This window comes from Ursus arctos, unplaced genomic scaffold (assembly GCF_023065955.2).
Source record: "Ursus arctos isolate Adak ecotype North America unplaced genomic scaffold, UrsArc2.0 scaffold_1, whole genome shotgun sequence".
In the NCBI taxonomy this organism is placed as follows: domain Eukaryota; kingdom Metazoa; phylum Chordata; class Mammalia; order Carnivora; family Ursidae; genus Ursus; species Ursus arctos.
Window position 1 is genome coordinate 65,416,741 of NW_026622763.1, and position 26,373 is coordinate 65,443,113.

Genomic DNA, 26,373 nt, shown 5'->3' on the forward strand with positions numbered 1-26,373 from the left:
TTACAGATAAATTAATTAACAATTTATAAATTATTAATATATTTGAAATCTTAAATTTTGAGGTCAACTTTATTCCTTTCCTTCTAACGTAATGAAAGTAGCTTTAGTTTTCAATCTTCAAATACAATATTTAGGGGGTGCCTGGGTGGCTTAGTCAGTTGGTGGTCTGTCTTTGGCTCAGGTTATGATATCGGGGTTCTGGGATTGAGACCAGTGTCAAGCTCCCTGCTCAGTGGGGAGTCTGCTTCTCTCTCTCCCTCTGCCCCCCCCACCCACTCATGCTCTCTCTCTCTTTCTCTCTCAGATGAGTAAATAAAATCTTTAAAAATAAATAAACGAATATAATATTTAGGAAAAATATCTTTTTAAAAAAATCTTTGAATAATAGGAATTGTATGTGGTTAATATATTTACATTTTCGTATAATATAAAATAATATAAATTAATAATTCCTCTGCTTAATTAGGATTTAGGTTTGCATTACTACCATCCCATGTGTATACTGTTGTTGTTGTTTTAAAGATTTTATTTGTTTATTTGAGCGAGAGCGAGCAAGCATGGGGGGAATGGGGAGGGAGGGGCAGAAAGAGGATCCCCTCTGAGTAGGGAACTCCATGCTGGACTCCATCCCAGGACCCTGAGATCATAACCTGAGCCGGAGGCAGATGCTAAATGGACTGAGCCACCCAAGTGCCCCCCATGTATATACTGTTACACCATGTTACAGTTCAAAATTATTTGAGATGTGCGGTGTGGTAAAGCCTGTATCTGACAAATGGCCGTTTCTAGTTTCTTGGCAGCACAGAAGTGGAGCAGCCTAAAGGAACAGAAGTTGTGAGAGATGCTGTCAGGAAACTCAAGGTAGGGAAAGCCCTCCAAATTAATGTCTAGTGCCTTGATCCTGTCTTACGTCATCAGGAGATTGATACGTATTCAGTAGCTTTGTCCTGTTCCAAATGAGTAAATATCACCAGCTTAGGGAAACATGCTGAACAATAAATATGAATCTACAGTTATTTTTCTGAATGTGGCACATTCTTCATATTTGTCCGTAATTTCTCATGCTCAACAACAACACAAAATGGCAGTATTCCCTATGTGTTGACATTCAGTAGCTTGCCTTTACTTTGCTTGGACAATGTGGACTCAGAAACTAGCAATGGCATACTAATTAGCTCCACTAGGAGATCCCATCCGCCAGTGGAAAGTGTAGAGTTAGAATTGATTCCCAAAGAGAATTTTGCAGTGACACCGTATGTTAAAGATGTCCTAATGCACCAATCCCAGAGTATGTGGCTATGTCCCTGAGCAGACGTGGGGAACTGGTGAGACCAAGAGAGCAGAAGACACATTAAATAAGCAACTCCATACTCACAATCACATCTCCTGAGAAAATTTTCTGTAAGATGCCACATATCTTAGCATGTTTTTCTAAGTGCACCCCATTCCAAAAGACATTGTTCTCACTGAGATAGTAAGATGTGAAAAATTCCTTCAATAGAATTCTCATCTTTATCTCATTAAGAAAAACTAACAAACCACTACTTTTTTTTTTACACAATTCATTGTTATTCTCTGTAGTTATTCTCACAATTTTTTTCAAAAATAACCCTTTTCTAACTTTATTTAGTTTAGAGATAATCCAGTTATTTTAGGTCTTTGTGCTTGGCAAAGTCCTAGAAATGAAAAAGTAGCTTTCTGCTTTGAGAATGTCATATCAGATGGACTCTGTTGAGTGTTTAAATTGAAGAGTTGAAGTGGGATGGTGTGTATTCTGGGGGAAGAAAGTAAAATGGATAATATGTTTATCTACCCATTTTACATGTAAATAATTTACTACTGCTTTCAAGTAAATACTCTAAAAGTTTCCAAGATGGTATCTCTCCCATTTGGGAAAAAAATGTACTAGGCAATCATTTCTTTCCACAGCTCATTAGGTAATAATTCAGACTTGCCCTTGTTTGGTCAGTACTTTTAAGCACTAACAGAGGCCTCACAGTTTATGAACAACATTTAGAATAAGATTCTCTTTAAATGTTCAAAATATTGCAAACTCAACATGAGTCCAGCTTCACTACAATCAGAATTTTCTAGAGAAGAATAATGGTATTTATACTTAATGTGTCTTTATGTCTAGGAGGTTCTTTATTCAGTCGACTCAGATCCCAAACCAAAAGGATTAAATTACATTATGACCAGGTAAAATGTAGCGGTATTTGAAATTAAATGCTTTTAAACCGTGGCTAGTTTTCATACATTTTCTGGAGTTCCTATGTCATTTTATATTCAGAAATGTACTCCATTAATAAAGGAATGTGATTTATATTAAGTATGCAGTATAGTTTAAAAATGCACATTCACTTGATAATTTTTGTTTTTCAAGTGCCTTCCAGAACAAATGTTTATCTAATAAGCGATATTTATGCTGCTGATTGCAAAAATTTTGTAGATCAGGAAAGTATATTTAAGGGTAATGATTTATAAACAAATTAAAATAAATAAAACAATGTTTTTAATCTAATTTTATTTTATATGTATATATTTCTTGGTGTCAGAGGTCAGAGGCTACAGTTTAAAGCCTTCAGTAGTATTTGCATTAATTTTAGAAATGTAGACCCTGGCTCTTCTTTAATTCTGTTGTCATGTAGAAATGGCCAGAAGGTGGTGCTATGGTTCTACCAAAAATTAACTATATTTTGTGTACACATCCCCCATTTTAATTTCCTGCTTTTTTTTCTTAAGCATATGTATTCTGACTGCCTTTTTATTCATTGTAGTTCAGTATTTGATTTTACTTGCCACATAAGTTAATATTTTATTTGTATTTACTCATTTGTCACAATTTTGCAATATTTTATGTACTGGTTTCTGGCAAGAATTTAAAATTTAGGATTAATATAAGATGATGGGATACTTAGAATATTCAATATTGTATTTTTTCATGCTTCTAATGATGCCTGATTATTTTTCAAGAAGAATTTTTAAATTTTGATTTTATTACATATACCTTTTTATCATTTTGTAGAGAATTTATACTTTATCAATTTTTCTTAAATAAAATAATTTTTATATGTGTTAAAATTTTTACTTTTCAGATTTCGTATTTGCCATAACAACATATTTTCTTTTTCTCAATCATGTTCAACCATTTCTATTTCTTAATCATGTTTTAGCCCAAGATTTGAAGAAAATACCAAATTTTCCAAAATGTAATAATTTAAAAACCCTTTCAACTTCTATATATTTAATAGTATTATTGTAATGAATTTCATTTTTAATAGTGTTTTATTTACTTTTATTAATACAACTAGTACAAATGTCAGAGGACACAATATATTTTGTAAACCGTCTGCTTGTGATGTTTAAATGTGGATGAATATTGTTACATAGATCCAAAACTTCTTAGTTTCCCTGGGAGATAAGCAGGGGAGCAGCATTCCTGGACCCCAATTTTAGAGGAGGGGTCCCTTACCCCAATACAGCTAAATTAAAATTGCATGAAGCTCCCTCAGCTAAGGAGACCTTAGGAATTGCTGCTGAGTTTGTTAATCTGGGTCTTTTTCCATTCGACCTCACTGTCTCTATGTAGCATAACACTGTTTTTGCCTTCATAACCAGTTATTTACTTAATAAAGTGTTTAGAGCTTAATCTAATTATGTACATACATACATAGCTGATTCCTTGTAGGATTATTAGGAATATGCTTAATTAAGTTAACAATTGATGAGAGCCACAAAGAGGAAGAGTAGTTCTGAATATTTGACTCGTAGTAATAAATCCATCAGTTTTCTTTCCTAATAATGTATATTCCCTTAGTAGTGTAGTTAGATTTCATCTTTTTAAAATCCTCTGAGAAATAAATAGAGATTGTGTGATGATGCTATTGAAACCCAGTAGTGCTCCCTGTAAGAAATTTTCTTTAGCTGTTCTACTCACTAGTGACATATACTTAACTAACTGTGAATTTCAAGTAACACTTTGTTTTCCCCCCACCTTTTTACGGTGGTCAAGGCTTGTTTCTATTATTTGTTTGTTGTATCCGGATATCCTCCAGGATGCTTAGGCTCTACCCCCTCTGAATATATGTTATTGGGTTATTATATACAAATTTTGATGGTAGATCACTATCTAGACAACCATGAAATGAATCCACTGAAGCAAAAATGGAAAGAAATTCGCAAAAGGCTCTTCAAGTGTTAACGTTCAAGTAGTAAATAGGGAGACAAAAGAATGTAATACAAATAAGAACGATGAGGAGCATGTGAATTAGAAGTATCTTGGAACACAGTTAAGAGGTCTCTCAGACCTTGAGTTAGCAAAACAAACTTTGAGTTAGAGGGGGCACGCAAACTACAATGCAGTAATCTTCGATTTCAGGAAAAAAAATGGACAGGAGTGAGAATATTCTGTTTCAAATACAGAGTGAGCAAAGATAACCTTAGGCACCATTGTTTGCAACAGCTGTGCAGCAGTTGAAGCTAATAACTATTATAAGCCTCGATATACATGAAAGACAAACTGGGAAGTTTTTATTTTTTTTTTTAATGTAGAAAATGTGTTGTGCAAAAGAAAAGAGTTATTTAGTGGGTAGCTGCAAAACTAGATTCTCAGCCTGACTGCTGCAAGCCCATTGCATGACCGAGGGATTGGATTGGATGACCTATAAATCTGTTTTGAGCACAATTACTTCATTTTGATAAGAAGCAGAGAAAAAAATCTCAGAAGCCTTAGATGGATATTTTGTTCCTTTTTCTTTATCTCATTCTTTTGTTTTCTTTTTCCTCCCTCCTTCCTCTTCTATTTGTGTGTTTTGTTTTGTTTTTTCCTCTCTACCTATAGCCCTCACTTTTTCCTTTTTTTTCATTTCCTACATGATTTCTTCTTTTCTTTTTCCTGGCAGAAAAGAAGTCACTCAGTGAGGTTTAATATCAGTGGTTGTTCTGTGATAGACTTTAGGAAACTAAAGGAGGTCGCAGGAATGGTTGTGTCCAGATCTGCAAAAGGCCACAAGAGCCACTTCTCTGTGTCTTGTTTCTGGAAAGGAGCGGCATCCAGGAGGCCAGCTTAGCCTGCTGCTGCAGCCCGAGATGGGAGTGGCTTTGCTCAGATGCATTTGCAGAGATAGAAGCCGCTGATTTATTTTGTAAGCCTTCATATGTGAAAACCCCCAAATTGTTTTCATTATGCCAATACAGGAAGGAGCTTATGAAGGGAAAATAAACAAACTGAATCTGCTTTCCTTGGGAGAGAGCTGGAATAATTTTTAAAGATCTGAAACAAAGCATGCTTCTTGAAGACATACAAAAAATTTTCTGGCACAAATTCGTCCAGTTCATGTGCAGAATGTAAGACTTCTGGATGCAAAATGAGAGAACATGACCGATAGCAAGCTAAAAAATTATACCTCCCAAAATGAAAAAACAAATGGTACCCCCCTACCTCGTGATAGCAAGGCAGACACTTCAAGGCATTCACGTATGCATTAATTACATTTTTCGGATGGTAGGGCAAAGCCATGGAAAGACAAAAGGGCTTTTAACCACTCTGTGCTTTAGGACTGAACTATACCATGTGTACGCACATCTGTCCTAAATTAGAGAGAAATGCACAATGCAGATAAATATGACAAAAGAGGACTGAAACCCCACCCTGCCTTACATGTAATCTATTTGGAGTCAAGTGAGGATGATCCATGCGCTGAAAAAATGTTATAATAGTAGGGAATAACATTTTGAGGCCCTAGAAGAGTAGTAAAAAATCCTATTTTTTCCATAGTTCCCCACCCCTTCCCTGTTTTTTATAAAAGAAAGGTAGGAGGAGGGTAGAAAGAAGGAAAGTAGGGGCAGAGCATTATTGCCAGTAGCATTGCCAAATTCAGGACACTCAGTCAACTTTGAACTTCAGATAAACAATGAATAATATTTTAGTGTAAGTATGTGTCCCAAGTATTGCATGGGACATACTTACAGTAAGTAGCATGTATGCATGTACACATATATGTGGGGTGTAGATGTGCATTCTAAAATAAAAGGTTTTTCTTTAAGTCATCATTTAATACTCAAATTTAACTGGGCTCCTGTAATTTTTTCCACCACTAAATCTGGCAATGACGGGAAAGAGACAGAAATTCCATTTACAAAGTGCATGAATGTTTGGATTTTCTTTTTTATTTTATAACAAAACCTAACAAGCATTTGCATACACTTCCCAATTCTGTAAGAAGTTACAATAAATATTACTATGAAAGCATTGGGAAAATGTTTAGGTTTTTAAGATACTCGTAATTCTAGACTGAGTCTAGTTCTTAGTCTGTTAGTTGGGATAATTACTTCGGTTCTTAACTTCAATTTTAATATGGTAATCTGTCTCTTTTCATTCATTGGTTTGATTAGGGTAGGATGGTATACCAAGTGAGGTGAGTATCTAGAAATGACAAAGATGGTGTATCCAGCACTGGTGAACTGTAAGTTCTCTAAAGGTATTAAAAACAAAAGATCCGCAGAAAAATAAAGTGATCTTTGCTTATCTTCCCACAAAGTTTTCATTTTCTTAACTAATTATTATGAATATAATTGTTTAAATATAATGAAAGAAGTATTACAAATTTTTTTAAAGATTATTGAATATCTGAATTTAATGATAGTGATGGTAGACTACTATGATTACTAAATATTTTGAAGCTATTCGGGGTTTATAAAATATTTTATAATGGGTAATTATTTAATGGAAGTCCAGCACTGAATACAAACTCCAAATATATATTATATATATGTACACACACACACACACACACACCTAATTGTATATGTGTGTGTGTATGTATATGTTTGTGTTAATTTTCCATGGAAACAGTTATAGTTTTCTGAATAACTTTCATTTGTAGTTTGCAAGACATATCAAGAAATCTGAAGGCCAGAAAATTCCTAAAGTTGAGCTGCAAATATCAATATATGGAGTAAAAATTCTAGAACCGAAGACAAAGGTAAGTCTTCTTTTTGAATGTCAGAAGCCCTGTAATCCTTCATTAATTGAGGTTATGTTCCTATTTCAGTAAATAAGATTGGTTACCAACTGGAACTGGTTAGTTCTCAGTTAATGACAATTTAAAATTCAGTACAATTTTTAGAAGGAAAAATAACTTTTGGGAGTGCTTCCAAAGTAGCCTGTTCTTCAGCCTGTTTGCAATGGAAGTGTATTTAATAGTGTTTGGTCATGTTTTCAGGAATTTTTCTTTGTTTGCTGTGAAAGAAATGCATGAAGTGTGGTTCCCCAAGTATGAGAGGAGACAAAAGCTGTGTGTTGTTTATTAAAATGTTCTGGGCTGCCTCTTACTGCCTGTAGACATAATCAGTGTGTATTGGTTTATTAAGGCTGCCATGATAAAACACCACAGACATGGTGGCTCAAAGAACAGACATTTGTTTTCTCACAGTCCCGGAGGCTGGAAATCTAAGACTATGCTGACAGCGGTGTTGGTTTCCTCTGAGGCCTCTCTCCTTGGCTTGCAGATGGCGGCCCTCTTGCTGTGTCTTCACATTGTTGTCTGTGCACACACACCCCTGGTATCTCTGTGTGTGTCCAATTTCCTTTTCTTGTTAGGACACCAGTCAGATTGGATAAGGGACCATCCTAATGGGCTCACTTTAATGTAATCACCACTTTCAAACCTTATTTTCAAATACAGTCACATTCTGAGGTATGGGAGGGGGTTAAGGCTTCAGCATATGAATTTTGGGGGAACATAATTCAGCCCATTATACATCGTGAACTTAAAGTTCTTGTATTTAAGAGCCCTTTCCCCTACAAATCCAATGAAAAAAAAATTAAATATAACACATTCTGGCTTCACATTCATTAATATGGATTTGTTATGGACTTCATTGTTTTTACCCAAAATTCCCATGTTGAAGCCCTAAGCCCCAGCGTGACTGTACTTGCAGATAGAGCTTTTAAGGTCATTATGGTTATAAGTGGTCTTAATGAGGACTTCATCTACCAGAACTGGTATCCTGATAAAGGAAGAAAGGGACATCAGGGATGTGCAGGCACAGAGGAGAGGCCCTGTGAGGACATAGTGAGAAGGCAGCCATTGGCAACTCACACGGAAATACGACTAAACGCCGTGTATGGAGAGAACTTCTTTAGTGTTTAGAAATACTGTTCAATAATGGCAGGTCCTTAGAAGAGCATAAAATATAAAGACTTAAAAATTCTGTGAGATGACCAACACTGATATGTGGGGTGTGTGCGTGTGTGTGTGTGTGTGTGTGTGTGTGTAAAAAAGAGACAGAGGGATGGATCATGGGAATGCAGATATAGCTCAATGTTATCAGTTGGTGATTCTGAAGTCCCCCATAGTAAGTCTTCCGTAATAGTGAGTTGCCCATTGACAGCTGTCAGGCGTATCACTCTGTTCTCTAAACTTTGGCTGTCAGATGTAACTTCCTCCTGCACCCTAAATCCCATTTACAAAACATCCGTGAGGTGGGATTCAACTCAGTATAATTTGCCAGTTGAGTTTTGAGTATTATATTTTGCCTTACCCAAATCAGTAACACAAAAGCTTTTTCCTCCCTATCCCACAGTCTCAAATTCCTAGACTTAATAGCTAATTTTCAAGAGGCCCAATTGAATTTTTCCCTAAAAAGATAAGTTTCCCAAGCTTTTAAATAGGGGGAAAAATCTCTTTTTTAATCCCTACCAAATCGAAGAACAATCTTGGAGTTTAAAAATCTTTGAAATGTCTTATAAACTCAATTATATTGCATTTGAATAGAGAGCAACTGACTCTTTACCCATATATTACATATGAACATAGTGTATCTGAACTCTTCATCCATACATAGAATGTACCATTTTTTGGATCCACTAAAAAAAAAATAACCTAAAGAAGTTTTTACTGGCTCTGCTGAGCATCGGGACCCCTAGGAGGTCCTGGGAATGCTGATTGCTGGAGTCCACTCAGGACTTTCAGATTCAGAATCTGCCGAACAAGACTTAGCATCTATATCTTAAAAAACAAAGCCAAAAACACCTCCCTGTGTGACTCTGATACAGCCTGTTCACAGATGTGCATTTATGAACCACTATTTGGGGAGACCTAAGTGAATCAGAACAAAATCTGTCATTCATTTTATTTTGGTTTATTTTATTTAGTTGTAATGAAAAAAAAAATACTATGCTCTTAAAATTATTTATAGTAAAACGTACTTGCCGAAACACCTGAGTGGCTCAGTCGGTTGGTTAAGTGTTTGCGTTGGGCTGCGGTCATGATCCCAGGGGCCTGTCGGGCTCCTTCTTGGCAGGGAGCCTGCTTCTCCCTCTACCTGCTTGTGCTTGCAGGCGCTCTCTGTCTCACAAATAAACAAAGAAAATCTTTTTTAAAAAAAGTGAGAATTAAAAATATATATACATGTATGAGGCAGGATTTAAAAATTCATTATTAATCTAACATGGACTTCATAGAAAATAGAGTATTTTTCTATGCCATTTGGATGGATGAAAACAGAAGTGAAAAGCAATCTCATTTGGCTCCAATATTTTTCTTTCTGTGTTTCCCTTTCTTCTTTTCTCACTTGTCCTTCAAACGAAGATTATGCAGTGGTGGAGAGAGGTGGTATAGGTGAATTGGGGATTTATTTATTCTTTGTTCCAACTCCAATAAAATGTGGCCAGTGTTAAAGTATAATCGTGTTTTCACTGTGCTTAATTGTGTTCTCAAGTCTATCCTGTCTCATCAAAAATTAGGGCTACATTTAAAAATCACAAAGATTTATCTCAAGAATAAAAAATTCACAAAAATAATAAAATCACAAGTTTTAGCTTCCTAGTCTTCTTTTGTAGGAAGATACCTCTGCTAATCTAAACAAAAATTAAGATGATTCCCAACTGTCATTCCCAAAGGCTCTCTGCGATCATACTGGTTGGTGAGTGAACGAGGGCCTGTGTACGTTTTGCCACCAGCCTCTGTAAATGGTATGTTTTCGTGTTACTTGTAGTTTCGCCTACAAATGGAAAAAAATGAATCATTTTTCTATATTATATAGTAATGATATTTCCTCTATATGTCATTAACATGATTATGCCGTTAATAAACTGGTGTCTACCTGCTGTATTTGGGAGCTACAGTGTGGCCGAACGGTATTGTTTGATTGACTGTATTAACATTAAAACAAAAAAATATGTCAGCAAGAAAAAGACTGGTCAATCAGGCAAAGTATAGGAGAAGGATAGTCTCAGACAAATGTGGCCATTGTCCATGTTAGCGCGAACCACAGGAAAAGGAAGATGTCCTCACCAGATGCCTCAGTAAGCTGAGCGCCTCGTTTTGGCATTGTTCCTTCCTGCTGTTGAAATGGGTGGATCAAGCGATCTAGTAATGACAAAAACGTTACAGTCATGTAGCATACTTCCTCATTCTAATTTGCACGCTTGCCTTCGATGACTTACCATTTGGTTTGTATGCAGGGAAAGAATACAGTGCTATAAACAAATTCTCTTAACATTTATCTGTATATCTTACATGGTCATTTTCAGTCTGGTGAGCAATAATGTGAAATCAGAGTGATCAGATCTCATCAAACTGACACATCAAACCCTGAACTTAGAAAGATGTAGTAACAGGTGCCATAGTTACAGAATATATATTGTAATATATATATATGTATATATAATATATATGTACATATATGAAAAATAAAACTGAAACTATATGTATCTATATATCTATATCTCTCTATCTATCTATCTATCTATCTAGTTGCAGTACTTATCTTTCTGATTAGTAGGATTGATTCGGTAATTTAGATGCTTGATATGTAGACCTTCCTCATGAAGACATGTAAAATACAATATAAAAACGAAGGTTGAAAGCGTATATGTTTCATAGGAAATCGTGTGCAGATGAAGTTATGTTTTAAACTGAAATGCTAGTGAGTAGAAGTAAGATAAAATGAAAACATTCCGGTAAAAAAGGATTCTGCTGATACTATAACCTCGTGAAAGTATCTTAATTCTGTGGGTCTCGATGTTCTTCTAAGTAAAATTTCAGGGTTTAAAATAATTGTCTCTTAAGATCCCTTGCAAGTCAGAAAGTCCATGCACCTCTGATCCTTTTGTATTTTGCTTGTGTTCCTCTAAGTCCTATTGAGATGACTACCTTAGTTTAATCTGAGTCAGGCGGTCCATCTCCATTACGTATTTGTTTAAGTTCGGGTGTACGTAATTATAAACTGAAGTTTGACAGATGATTGTTTCACTTTTAAAGTCATAAGTTGTATGTTATTAACACAAGCTGGTATTTCAGAAAATGGACAAAAATCTCTTTAAGTGTTTATTTCCATTTGTGTTCACAGGAAGTCCAACACAATTGCCAGCTTCATAGAATATCATTTTGTGCAGATGACAAAACTGACAAGAGGATATTCACTTTCATATGCAAAGATTCTGAGTCAAATAAACATTTGTGCTATGTATTTGACAGCGAAAAGTGTGTAAGTATGCCAGATGTTTTAGGGTGGTTTGTTCTGTTTTACAAGCCAGGAATTGTCTTGTTTCCGGCATTAGTAAAGTATTTGGAAATGAATAAGGTCTGCAAATACTTAACGACACTAATAGATTCATCCTGTCATGAGAATGTACTTCAGGATTTCATCCCTAACTGAATTCTCATGTTCATGGGCACAAGCTTGCATGCGAATTTCTTTCTTTAGAACGTCATGCCTGCTTATGTTATGCATTTATTTCTTTTATAATCATATATTTGTAATTTTGATCTCAAATATGACTTAGTAATAGGCACATAATGCAAAGAGTAACGGTGAGCGGAGTATTTCTTTTTTTCTAGAATGCGGTGGATATGATAAAAATAAATATTTTAAACTCCAGGAAATAAAATCTGTATGGCTCCTTTAAAAAAATCTCCAATACTTTGAAAATCTGATTCTTGATTTTCATTATTCAGAAAACTCAATATAATGAAAGGCAATAGAATTGTATGTGCATGAGTGTTGCCTGCATGCATGTGTGTTAGCTTGCAAATGTAGTCTAAAGTTCTCAGCAAGTGAGGTCAATTAGGGAATTCTAAATTTAAGTACTGTAGTGGTTCTTTTAATCATCTGGAATCTTCAGAAAATCCTACATCTTGATTATAAGCATTGGCTAATGTTAATGATAATCTAGTCTGACGTCCTATAAAACAAGATAGGAATTCCAAGCACACATTGCAGCCATTAATGGCTTTAATGAAGGAAGAGTATCTAACAACAACATTATTGGCTTAGACAGGAAAAAAGAACTTAATTCATTTATTTGCTTATTTTTCTGCTATTAAAAATAGCAAAGGATTAATATTATTATCACTCTTACGTAATTTATCCCTTTGGTTCCAGTATGTGAGCTGCTTTTTTTTTTTTTTAAATAAAGATTTATTTATTTATTTTAGAGAGAGAGAGTGCATGAGCAGGGGGAGGGGCAGAGAAAGAAGGAGAGGGAGAGAAGCAGACTCCGTGCTGAGCACGGAGTCTGATATGGGGCTTGATCTCATGACCCTGAGACCATGACCTGAGCCCAAACCAAGAGTTGGACACTTAACTAACTGACTGAGACACCCAGGTGCCCCAGTACATGAGCTTTTTGAAAGCAAATACCTTTTTATTTGTCCATGTAACTCCTACATTAGGTGGACAATAGATGCTCAATGAATTTTTCCTTATAGAAAAAACGACCATATAGAAAAATTTACAAAAAGTAGAGTAAGTTATTATATGTATCTTTTAAGCTATAATGCTCTAAAAATGCAAACTACTGTGCTAGGTTCTTGGCATCATAGTACTTTTTTGAGGTTTTGATGATCATTATGGAACATCTCATCAGAAAAATATGCTCACCCATATGACAATATTATATGTACAAAAAGGCATTTTATTTATTTATTTTTTAAAGATTTTGTGTATTTGAAACAGAGTCAGTGAGCGATAGAGCAGGAGCGGGGGAGGGCAAAAGGAGAGGGAGAAGCAGACTCCCCACTGAACAGGAAGCCCAGATGCAGGGCTCGATGCCAGGACCCTGGGATCATGACCTGAGCCGAGGGCAGACACTTAACTGACTGAGCCACCCAGGTGCCCACATAAGGCATTTTATATAAAGTTCAGGTTGTTTTTGAAACTTATCCTGTTGAGTGAATGCATTATATTTAATATTCTGTTTCTTAACCATGATCATTTGCAGATGTTTTTCTCTATGTGATTGAGAAGATGAAAGTTGATATTTGTTGAGTATCGTCTGTCTGTAAGATATAATAACCTTTACCACTTATACCAGGCAGTAAACTCTGTTGTCCTTCATTCTTGCTTTACACATAGAAATAAATGGCCTTAGGGTCCTTTGAAATACTCATAATTAGAATTCATTATAAATATTAGCCTTCTTACAGTTTTGTGTCACATGTTTTTATTTAATCTCCATCCAAATTTATTGGATTATTTAAAACATAAGCTTGCCAGAGTCCCTGCATAGTTATAGCATTTCAAAAGTATAAACTCTGTTTCACCCTAATCATAATTGTTTGTAATTCATTTCAAGAATTTAAATTCCTTGACCCATTATTCTCCTTGGTATAGCATATTAGCTTTTTTTCTTGAGTGTTAAAAATAATTTCTTGAAGCCTAAAGCAGTGGCTCACAACTATTAGCATATATAATATTCATAAAGAGGGCTCTTTAGTTTTCACTTAAAAAAAAAGTTCCTATTGATTGGGTCTTGATCTCAGGAAATCTGTATTTAACAAGTTCACCAAGTGATTCTGCTGCAGGTAGATGGAAATCTGGGCTTTGAAAAGAGGTCCAGGTTACTTCTTCAGCTATAAGCATGCATGACTTTTGTGAACTCAAAGAGGCTATGTTTCCTCAAAATTTCATTATATCATTTCACCTCAAGGTTTATTTGCTCTGATCATAATAAGGACTATATTTATAAAATTGATTTGGTACGTATGTAGAACTTTTGACATGCCATCCTCTTTAATTCTCATTTTAAATAGCTAATCATGGAGGATTAAAACAGGAAAATAAATAATGGCCCAATTGGCAAAACTCTTTCCTCTTTACACAACCAAGGCCAGAGAAGTTGAATGGCTTTACCAATTTACAAAGCTAGGTAGTAACGGAATCGGGATTAAAATTTAAGACCTTAGATTAACCATTGTAGCATTGGTTCCATCATGCTATATTACTTTTATAACTGTGACCTGTTCCAGAGCCCATCCACTCTTATTGGGGCCTTTGTCTTATCTACTCATTGTATCTTTTTTAGTACTTCTGTAAAGTTGTTGAAAGTTTGAAAGATAGGTAAACTGTAGTATGTCACAAAACTAGAATTCACTACTTTGTAAACTTTCATGTTGTATTAATGAGTCTCCCTCCCTCCATGGTAACAGTCCTCCCCATGAGGATCACACGGGGGAGCTGGAGTACCCAGCCCTGCCAAGCAGCAATGAAGAGAGGCCAAATGCGGAAGCTGAACCTCTGCCCCACCAGGCAGTAATGAAGTAGTGCTGTCCATTGCCATTCCCCTACTGGAACGGTGTCAGAGTAAGCCACTAAAACACAAAGCTAAAGTAATTTCTAGAGTCTTATAATATCTAAAATACCCAAGAGTTGGTTGAAAATCACTCACTATATCAAGAAACAGGAAGATGTTAAACTAAATGAAAAAAGATGACCAGTAGATTCCAACACCGAGATAAGAGGGATACTAGAATTACCAAAGATTTTTAAACAACCATCTTAAAAATGGTAAAATAAACAATTACAAGCACTCTTGAGGCAAATTAAAAAGTACAGAATTTTATCAAAGAAATAGAAAATCTAAACAAGGAAATAGAAGGTAGAAGAAAAACCCACTAGGAATCTTAGAATTGAAAAACTAAAATAATCAAATGATAAACTCAGTGTCTGGGCTCAGTAGCAGAATGAAGAGGACAGAGGAAAGAATTTGTGACCTGGAAAAAGGAGATATTACAAAGTGCCCAATTTAAACAACATAGAGATAATAGACAAATGTATGCACACACATGTATACAAACAACACACACTGCAGGCACACACACACACGAAATAATATAAAAAGAAAACAGGACTTCAGGCATCTCTGAGCCTATAACAAAATAGGTAACATTTATGTGTCATCAGAGTCCTGGAAAAATAGAAAAAAGAAGAAAAAGAAGACAGCCTTGAAGAAACACTTGAAGAAATAATAGTTGCAGCCTTCCCAATTTTGGCAAAAGGCATAAACCTATAGATTCAAGAAATAAGTGAACTCCAAACAGAATAAACCCAAACAATTCCATGCCAAGATACATCATAGACATTGAAAACTAGACAAAGAAAAATCTTGAAGACACAAGACATAAACAAGTCCTATAACAGAAATTGATAAAGAAGAAGTGGTGTGTGTGTGTGTATGTGTGTGTGTGTGTGTGTGTGTGTGTATAGAATATATATGAATATTACTCAGCCATAAAAAAGAATGAAGTCTTGCCATTTGCAATGACAGGGATGGAGTTACAGAGTATTATACTAAGCAAAATAAGTCAGCCAGAGAAAAAGAGGAAGACAAATACCATATGATTTCACTCATATATGGAATTTAAAAAAAATAAATGAGCAAAGGGAGAAAAAAAGAGAAAGAGAGGCAAACCAAAAACAGACTCTTAACTGTAGAGAACTGATAGTTACCAGAAGGTAGGGGGAGTATGGGTTAAAAAAAAAAAAAAGTAAATAATACTTTCTGATGTGATTCTAAATGTATATATAGGAAATATGTAAGGTGATTATATTATAAACAGGACAGTTGAAGGGATGTGAAACTTTTCTATATCTCACTTGAACTGGAAAAATGACAACACTATTAGACTGTGATAAGTTATATAAATATAATATGCATCCTAGAGCAATCATTTAAAAAGCTGTACAGTGAGATACATATAAAGTGCTTTAGGCTAATCAAAATTTTATTATAAAAATTTCAAAAACATGCAACAATACAGTGAAAAGAAAATAGGTGACAGAAAAGAAAAATTTAAATGGCAAACTTAACTTACATTGGAAACCGGGGATATACTGTATGGTGACTAACATAATATAATAAAAAATCATTAAAAAAAAATAAAAAAATAAATGGCAAACTTAAGCCTTAGTGTATCAAAGATCACATTAAATGTAAATGGTCTAAATAAAAGAGATGGTCAGAGTGAATTAAAAAACCTAATACAGACATAACATTTTCTACAAGAAACTTTTTGCAAATATAGTGATATGGATGATACAGGAAGATTGAAAAGAAAAGAATAGAAGAATATATATCATGCAAACATTACTTAAATAAAGCAACAGTATAGTACTATAATATAAAGTTGACTTCAAAAAAAATTATGAGGGACAGAGAAGGGCATTATATAAAGAAAAAAGGGTCATACCACCAAGAAAGCCATCTAAACATGTATAATCAAACAATAAAGCTATAAAGTAAGTGAAATAAAAACTGATAGAACTGAAAGGAAACACAAGATAACACTCAACACTCAACAACAGCAGAATGCATATGGTCTTCCAGTGCCAAAGGAACATGTACCAAAATAAACCATTCCCTGGGCTGTAAAATAAATCTCAAACATTTTATAGAATTGAAACAACAACAAAGAAATCAATTTAAAAATTAATAACAAGATTCTTCAAAAATTGGAGATGAAACTTACAAGTATTCCATATGTCAAAGAGGATTTCTCAAAGGCAACTTTTAAAATACAGTGAACTGTATATAAATGAAGTAGAATGTTATCAACATTTGAGTGATACCACTAAAACAGTGCTGAGAAATAGTTATGACAACTAAATTAACACATGAAAGAAAAGGTCGTCTCAAATCAATGATCTAAGCTCCTATTTCAAGTACCTAGAAAACAAGACATCAAAATAAGCTTGAAGAAAATAACAATGATAAAGGAGAATTTAACAACATGGAAAACAAAAACAATAGAGAAAACTAATGAAACAAAGAGCTGGTTCTTTGAAAATCATAAAAGGATCAAAATTTTAGTGAGATTGGCAAAATAAAAAAGAAAAAAGACACAAGTTACCAATGTCAGGAATGAAACAGGAGATTTCACTGCAGACCCTCCAGATAGCAAAAGAATAAGAGGATACTATAGATAACGGAATATGAAAAAAATGGACAATATAGATGAATTGAATCAATTTCTTAAGAAATACTATCATAAATCACCCAATATTAAATACATAATTTGAATAACCCTGTAACTATAAAAGAAATTGAATTTATAATTTAAAACTTATTAAAAGAAAACTCTTAATGCCTAGATGGTTTCACTGGAGGAATCTGTAAAATGCTTAAAGAAGAATTAACATTATTCTACACAACCTATTCCAAAAAACAGAAGAGGTAAGAGCATCCCTCAATTCATTTTATGAAACTAATGTTTCCCTAATACCAAGCCAGAGAAAGACTAAAAAACAAAGTACAGACCAAGCTATATCCTCCAGGAATATAGATGCAAAAATTTCTAAGAAATTATTAGCAAATATAATTCTGCAAAATATATAAAGGAATTATACACCAAGACCAAGTGGAATTTGCTTCAGGGATATATATCTTGTTCAACATTTAAAAATCCAACTATGTAATCAACCATATTAACAGGCTGTAGAAGAAAAAAACATATGATCATACCAATCAGTGCTTTAAAAATATTTGAAAAAAAATCAACACCCATTCAGGGCTAGAAACTCTCAGAAAAATAGGAATATAAGGAAACTTTTTCAATTCAATAAAGAACATTTAGAACTATAGATAAAATTTTACTTAATGGTGAAAGAGCTGAATGTTTTCCTCATGAAATTGAGAACTAGGCAAGGATTTCTGCTCTAACCACTCTTACTAAATGCAGTCCTGGAAGTTCTAAACTTTGCAGTAAGGCAAAATAAGAAAATCAAAAGCATGCAGATAGTAGAGGAAGAAATATTACTTATTTGTAGGTATCATCATTGTCTATGTAGAAAATTCAAAGGACTTTAGAAAAAAATACTTGGATCTAATAAATGAGTTCAGCAAGGTGACAGAATACATGATAAATATACAGAAATTAATTGTATTGCTATATACTAGCAGTGAGCACATGGATACAAAAATTTACAATTATATTAAAAAAAAAAACAGAATACATAGGTGCAAATGTAACCTAAGATGTAAAACTTGTAGAGTACTTGTATGCTGAAAATTACAAATTGCTGATGAAAGAAATAAAATAGATGTAGATAAATGGAGAGATATGCCATCTTCATGGATTGAGAGACTCAATCTAGTATATGTCAGTTCTTTCCAAATTAATGTACAGCTTTAACAGAATTCCTGTCAAAGTCAAAGCAAGGTTTTTTTGTAGATACAAGAGGATTCTAAAATTTATATAAAAAGGCAAAGGAACTAGAATTGTTAAAACATACTTATGGTAATCGGGACTGTAGTTTTGGTGAAGGGATGGATAAATAGATTAATGGAACAGAATGGAGAATACAGAAATCAACTCAAAATATACCCCACTGATTTTTGACAAAGGTACTAAGGCAACACAACACATGCAAAATGCAAAAGATGCCCTTTCCAATAAATGGTGCTTGTGAAATTAGATCTCTATAGACAAATAAAGTGCATATTGACTTAGATCTCATATGTTATGCAAAAATTAACTGAAAATGCATCATGGACTTAAATGTAAAATGCACAACTATAAAACATTTAAAGAAAGAGACAGGGAGAACATTCAGGGTGTAGGGATAGGCAGAGTTCTTAGACTTGACACGCAAGACAGGATCCATAAATGAAAGGGGGCAAATTGAGCTTTATCAAAAATAAACATTTTTTTCTGTGAAAGAACTTATGAAGGAGATAAGACTACCCAGAACTGAGAGAAAATATTTGCAAACTTGTATCAAAGAACTTTAAAAGCTCAACAGCATAAAAATAATCAAATTGGAAAGTGGGCAAAAGATATGAGGATCATTTCATTGAAGAGGATAGTCAGATGGCAAATAGCACATGAAAAGATGTTAACATTGGTATCCATTAAATTAAATGAGGTATTAAGTTGAGGTATCACTATACAACTATCAGAAAAACTACAATAAAAAAAGGTGGCAATAGGGGCACCTGGGCGGCTCAGTCACCAGCATATTTTCCTTTATGTGAAGTGAGATGTAAATAAGGCAAAGTTTAAAACCTCTCTCATTAACTAATTGTCAAAAAGGGTTCATGTGTCAAAAGAATCATATATTACTATTACTAGAAGGAATCATTACACCTAGTCTTTTCACAGGCTTTATTTGTAAGCTATTTATTATATATTCTTATTATATTTCATGTTTGCCTTGTAATAATCTTTTGAAATAATTTTTTTTTGAATTTAACAAATATTCTTGCTCTTTATATTTCATTAAATGATCGGGGGGGGGAAGTAATCTTAGCTTAGTCATTCATGGAACTGGGCTAATGTAATTATTCACCAGGGAAATTCAAATTAAAAACACATTGAGATAGCATCACTCATCCAGTAAGGTGACCAATTAAAAAGACTGTCCATATATGATATTGGTAAGAACGAGGGGCAACTAGAACTCTCTTACTTCTGGTGGGAATGTAAAATGGTACAATTACTTTGCAAAATAGTTTGGCAGTTTCTTGCAATGTTAAAATAGAGCTGTTCTATGATTTAGCGTTTCTATTGTAGATATTTATCCAGATGTTTGAAAACACATGTCCACAAAAAGATTTTATTTTATTATTTTTTCATTTTATTTTTGTAAATATTTCATTTATTCATTTGAGAGAGAGAGAGGGGGCTCTTGAGCATGGAGAGTTGCAGAGGGAGAGGGAGAAGCAGGCTCCCCACTGAGCAGAGAGCCCAATGCAGGACTCCATCCCAGGACCCTGAGATCATGACCTGAGCTGAAGGCAGATGTTCAACTGACAAAGCCACCCAGGCATCCCCACAAAAAGATTTTAGAAGAATGTTTGTAGCAGTTTAATTTATAACTAAGAATTGAAAACAATGCAAGTTTCCTTAATAGGCAAATAGATACATCAATGTGGTTTATTCATTAGATGGAACACTAATCAGCAATAAAACAAACGATACATACAACATCTGAGAAGCTCCAAAAGAAGCCAGACAGAAAAGAATACACACACACACACACACACACACACACACACTATATGGCTCATTTTTATGGACACAAGGACAGACAAAACTAATTTTTGGTGATGGAATTCTAGCAATGGTTACCCATAAGAAATGTGATTTGACCGTAAGGAGGCATGGGAGAACTTTCTGGGATGATAGAAATATTCTGTATCTTTAATGATATGGTGGTTATATAGGTATATGCATTTATCAAAACACATCTGATTGTGCAGATATGATCTGTACATTTTATTGTTTATAAAAATGTGTGAGAGCTTGTAAAGTCAGTTATTCTGGATTTGAATCCAGTTTCTCCCCTCACAAATTGAGACCTCACAGACTTGAACCTGCATATGTATTGTAGGGATAATAATAATCCCTACCTCATAGATTCATTATGAGAGTCAAGTGAGGTAATGTGTGCAAAATATTTTCTGGAGAGCTAAATGCTGTTTTAATAAAAAGATGTCTTATCAAAAAGATATGTGTTATCATAAAAAGAATATGATTTTTAAAAGTTATTTAAAAAAATAATTATAATGAAGTCAAATGTGATTAATGATAAACCAACCTTGCTACCACTGAAACGATTCTCTGTAATGTACACCTTGAGTGTTTGAGGGTAACATACTGTCATAGTAGGAGGACACACTGAACCCATAATTAAGAAGGTAGAAAAAACAACCATGGTTGACAAATATGTCTTATTATTGTAAAACAAATGCTAACACATTACTTTAAGTTTTGAAGTTAGAGATTTAAAAAAAATTGATGGTCCCACAATCTCTTATAACCACATTTACTGTGTTTTAATATTAAATGTGATCCCAACAACCATAGCAACTTATATTTTTATATGTATACTTTTTCGTTAGTTTGAATCATTGAGCACATATAGTTTGGTATCTGGCATTTTCATTTCTGTAATATTCCTTAATGCAGCTTCTCTTTTTCCCTTTTTTTCTACTTTTTTGTAAGACAGATAGTACTTATATATAATTTTAGGCATATATTTAGTGTTTTTTATTTAATGGGGTTAAACTATATTTTTTTATGACTAAAAGCCTTCCTTAAATAGTGTACTACAAAAATGACAATGTCTTAATTAAATCCGTGTAATTCATAAAAGAGACTCTTAACTAGAGAGAACAAACTAAAGGTTGCTGGAGGGGAGGTGGGTGTGGGGTTGAGCTATTTGGGTGATGGGGATTAAGGAGGGCACTTTTTTGTGATGAGCACTGGGTGTTGTATGTAAGTGGTGAGTCACTAAATTCCATTCCTGAAACCAATGTTACACTATTATGTTAACTAACCAGAATTCAAATAAAAACTTGAAACATTAAAAAAATCTGTTATTAAACAGCATATTTTCAATTTAGATTGTTCATAGCATATCACAAAGCTTTAGGATTTGCAGTAAATTAAAGCATGGCATTTACAAGATTTAATATTACCACCAGTTTTTATGTTGTCTGGAAATCTTTTTAATTAAATATGACATATTCGTGATGCATTAAAGCAACTAATGCCTTTACTAATCTTTTTAATACTACATTAATAAAATAATACATTTTTAGTTAGTGTTTACATTGTGCAAGACACTGATACCAGTCAAGATATGAATGAGGAAGGAATGAGCTGGTGGACTTAGGACATTTGTGGCAGTTTCTGGTTGATCAATCAGAAACTGTAAATTTTTTTTGAGGCCAAATTCAGATGACAGATACATTTTGATCAATAGGCACTTGTTTTACGATAATATGGTTGACCATCACATACAATTGGGAGCTTTCATAGAAAAATTCAGATTTCTGACCTCATGTCCCATATTTAAAATCTGACAACCCTGGGGTGGAATTGTTCATTTCCACAAGCCAACAATCAACTGGAACTGAGTATTCCACTCTGAGAGGGCATACCTCAAGTTTTCCACGACACCACCCAGTCAGCCTCATTCGAGTTACCTGCCAGGTTTACCCAACCCTCCTCGTTAGGAAGAGGAAATAAGTAGCAAAGCAACAAGAGAACTGCAGTTGGCACCGTGCTTTCATTTAATAGGCACCAAATAGTTGAGGAAAGAAGGAAAACAAACTAGGAAAAAATGCTATGATAAAATAGATGAGAAGGTGGTTAGAACTCTTGCTTCCAACTTCAACCATTTAATTACCAAAACTTTTTTTTCTATTTTGTGTATGGCCAGGCATTGAATTATTATGTTAGCATAGACGACTTGATTCATTGACCACATCTCTACCTGCAGCCATTGCCTCTTTGAAGTACCTTATGTGAATGGTTTCCTTGATTCATAAAACAGTCTGACATATCAAATCTTTGATTTTTACAAAGGCTGAAGAAATAACTTTAACAATTGGCCAAGCTTTTGACCTGGCATACAGGAAATTTCTAGAATCTGGAGGAAAAGATGTTGAAACAAGAAAACAGATTGCAGGATTACAGAAAAGAGTGAGTAAACTAAACTTTTCGTTTCACATTTATGTGATGTAAGTACAGGGAAACTTGCATATCATCAAACAAATTTAGAAGGCCTGCCATTAAATTTCCCCCACACTGATTGGAACTGCTTTCACTGTGTTCCTATAATTTTTCATTCCTGATCCCCTGCACAGTTTTTAACCATTTTATATTGAATTCCCACAAGAACTTAGTGTTCTCATGTGACTTTGCTTCACTTCCTGATGCTTCTCATGGGGATCAGAGCAGCAGAAGCAGCAGATGCTGGGTAAGTGGTTTCCCATGCAGATCAGATTCCTTTGTAATTAAATTACACCCTTTCTCCACTGTCTTCAAAATCATCATAAGCAAGTTTCACTGTCTTGCGGTTATACTCCAAGATTATGGGTAACAGACTGCACAGTGCAACAAGAAAACACAGAGAGGAGGTATTAGAAACGTGGAATTTGCACACATGTAAAAACATTTTAAATTTAATAAAATGTCTTTACCGTGATCTAGAATTTCCTGATAATCCCCAACCTTTATCAAATAATTTTCTTCCCTGTGCAAAAGAGTACATTAACATTTTAAATAATATAAAATCCTATTCATTAATGCCAATATGATAGCCAGTATTTTCCAAGAATAAATTTCTGAAGGTTATTCAATAATCATTGCTTTTTAGATTCAAGACTTAGAAACCGAAAATATGGAACTTAAAAACAAAGTACAAGATTTGGAAAGCCAGTTAAGAATAGCCCAAGTATCAACATCTCCAGTAAGTATATAGACTATGTGCATATTTTTCTTAGAAATGAGACTTCATGGTGGTAAAGCGTCTCTGAATTATCAGGTCTGTGATGTTTATAATACTCTGGGATCAATAATTTAAAACATGGGTAGAGATGAAAGATGCTAATTAAAAAGTTAAAGTTACCTAGGTAACTCAGACAAGAGTTGTTTTTCCATGTTGCTCTTTTCCCTCACGTTTTGTCGAATGATCCATCCCTAGGTTTGTTCTTTCTCTCTTTGTGACATATTCTTTCTTTCATTCACGTTGATTACTATTTACTGAGCTTAGGTTTAATGACCTAAGCCAATCCATCCCTGGAATACTGACCTTCGTTATAGGTATTGAACTGTTAACAAGACTGACTTTGGTTTCTTAATTGCATAGCAAGGGTTTCCACTGGGAGTGACACAGTTGCATTTCAGACACTAAAATGAGTGGTAGTCTCTGCAGACAACTGAAATATTTATAGTTAAATTAATTGCTTTTGGCTTATCATAGATTTGAAATTCTTTTCTCAATACCATGTATGATGCCATGATTTTGGCTAAGGGAATCTTTTGGAGGAGGAAGTTGTGATTTAAAACATTTTTTCTGGAAAAATATATTTAGAAAACTTTTTTTCTTCTTGAATTATCTGTGCTACTGGTATTCTCTAGTAAAGTATATATTTTGTTTTGCCTTTTAAAAATATTTAATATATGACTTATAGCATGATGCTATAAACTGAAACACAATCAATGCATTTGCAAACTTTTAAAAAGACTTTTTGTTTCTAAGTTTTATTTGCAAGTTCCTGTTTGTTCAATCTCTAGGCTAACTCAATGAAAATTATCTATCTATCTATCTATCTATCTATCTATCTATCTATCATCTATCTACCTACCTACCTATATAGAGAGATGGATAGATAGATATAGATATATAGATAGATTGCTTGCTATGCAATCTAGGAAACCAAAGTCAGTCTTGTTAACAGTCCAATATCTATAATGAAAGTCAGTACTCTAGGAATGAATTGGCTTAGATCATATATATATGTATGTATACGGCTATCTAGTGCTAAAATATTTCACTCGTTCATGACCATAAGGAATGCTGCTATAAGAAATTGCATTTAAGTTTTCAAATCTGGGGCGCCTGGGTGATGCAGTCGTTAAGCGTCTGCCTTTGGCTTAGGGTGTGATCCCGGGGTCCTGGGATCGAGCCCCACATCAGGCTTCTCCGCTAGGAGCCTGCTTCTTCCTGTCCCACTCCCCCTGTTTGTGTTCCCTCTCTCGCTGGCTGTTTCTCTCTGTCAAATAAATAAATAAAATCTTAGGAAAAAAATAAGATTTCAAATTTGGTGTGCCCTGGAAACGGGTCAAAGAACTTTCTTTTAAACTCACACTTTTCCATCTTTCTCATTGAAGCAGTTGGCATTTCCCTTGCTTGGCATATAGTGTATAATAGTGGGGCTGATATGGCCAAGATAAGAGAGGTTGGGAGTGAGGTTCATATGTTCCCATGTACCTTTGTTATGGACAGTGAAGCTGGCTTTATTAGAATATCCTTCCGGTTTTTTTCTCTTCACTACCATCACTGTTTGCTTCTCATCAAGATTATGATATTTTTCTTTCCTCCCTGGTCCCAAGGAACAGAGCATCAGCTCAAATTCCTTCTTTAAACTTTGGTCCCAAAATGGAAGAACACCCTCCTGGGTCTTGTTGAAGGCTTACTAAAAACCATCCTGTGAAACAAACTAGGAGTGTAAACATAAATGAAGGGGAGTTATGTTTTCAAGCCGTCCTAATAAAGTATTGTTTCTGGAATCCATAGGATGTGAGTAATAGCTTTACTTTAGTGTTTGTGTTCACAAAGGAATAAAATAAGATCCATTACCGTTTGGATGCAAACCCAAAGCTCCATCTCTAGATGGAGAACTAAGATATCATGTTGAGGAGCAAGGTAGATTTGGGAGGAGCAGAAGGGTCTGGGGCAAGTTGATGATGAAACAGCCCTCCCCTCTTTTATCTCCTGAAAGCAGGCATTGATTGCTCTGGACTGGCACTGGGGCAACTAAGAAGAAGGTGGGTCAGGTTGGGGGTTATGCATGTGCATTGGTGATCTGAAATGGTCACCAAGCCAGGTTCAGAAATGGCAAGGGTCAGGAGGAATGAAGTGATGACACTTGCCTTAGTTCCCGTGATCCTCTGGCTGAGATAGCCATCACGAGGAATGAGCATGACAGTTGGCATGTAAATAAAACACAGTCTGTCTGTATGTTCGTTATTCAGCAAGTCTCATTGGTAGAGTCAATTATACAAAAAAACAATAAAATTGTTCAAATACGAAGTTATTAAAAAGAATTAGCTCTCCAGAAGATGTCATTTAATAATTATTATAAGCATTGTGTTCATCTCAGTACTGATTGTGTCTCAACAGAGTGCTTCAGAGACTATAACTAAAAGGCTTAATTAAAAAAAGAGAAATCATTTTCTCTAAACCACTTTTTTGAACTTAATACATACGTGTAGAAAAATTTTTGCTTCATTGATCATTATGCAGATAACTCAAATTAGAACTTCAAATTATATTCTTTTGTCTAGTAATATCTTAGTGTTTTTTCTTTATTTTAACTTCAAAAATTACTTGTCTTATGATTTTTCCGTTTCTAAAGGCTTATATGATTTTTGAAATTTCTGATATACTGGAGGATGTACATCTTTAAGATAAAAAATAGAAATTATTTGATTTTTATTGGAAAGAGACTCAACATTTTTAAGTTGCTTAAAAATATCTGATGTTTTAAAAAGTTTTTGAAGAGATTATGAACAAATGCTTTTGCTTTTCATTTTCGATTTTAGTTATGTAGCTGTGGAATAAATTAATAAAACA

General features: G+C 34.3%; 1 protein-coding gene across 30 annotated transcripts in view; it reads left to right on the plus strand.

The window, feature by feature from the left end:
- GULP1 (GULP PTB domain containing engulfment adaptor 1) overlaps positions 1-26,373 on the plus strand; it is a 248,381-nt gene that overhangs the window by 199,937 nt on the left and 22,071 nt on the right. For 15 of the 30 annotated variants that reach the window (XM_057303366.1, XM_057303376.1, XM_048213965.2 and 12 more), the window contains 6 exons: positions 790-861; positions 6,885-6,983; positions 11,356-11,493; positions 22,599-22,715; positions 22,912-22,992; positions 23,392-23,484. In XM_057303366.1, coding sequence (XP_057159349.1) covers positions 790-861; positions 6,885-6,983; positions 11,356-11,493; positions 22,599-22,715; positions 22,912-22,992; positions 23,392-23,484 — 600 coding nt within the window. The remainder of the gene's footprint in view (positions 1-789; positions 862-6,884; positions 6,984-11,355; positions 11,494-22,598; positions 22,716-22,911; positions 22,993-23,391; positions 23,485-26,373) is intronic. The other 15 variants (XM_057303398.1, XM_057303410.1, XM_048213970.2 and 12 more) reach the window with 2 other exon arrangements.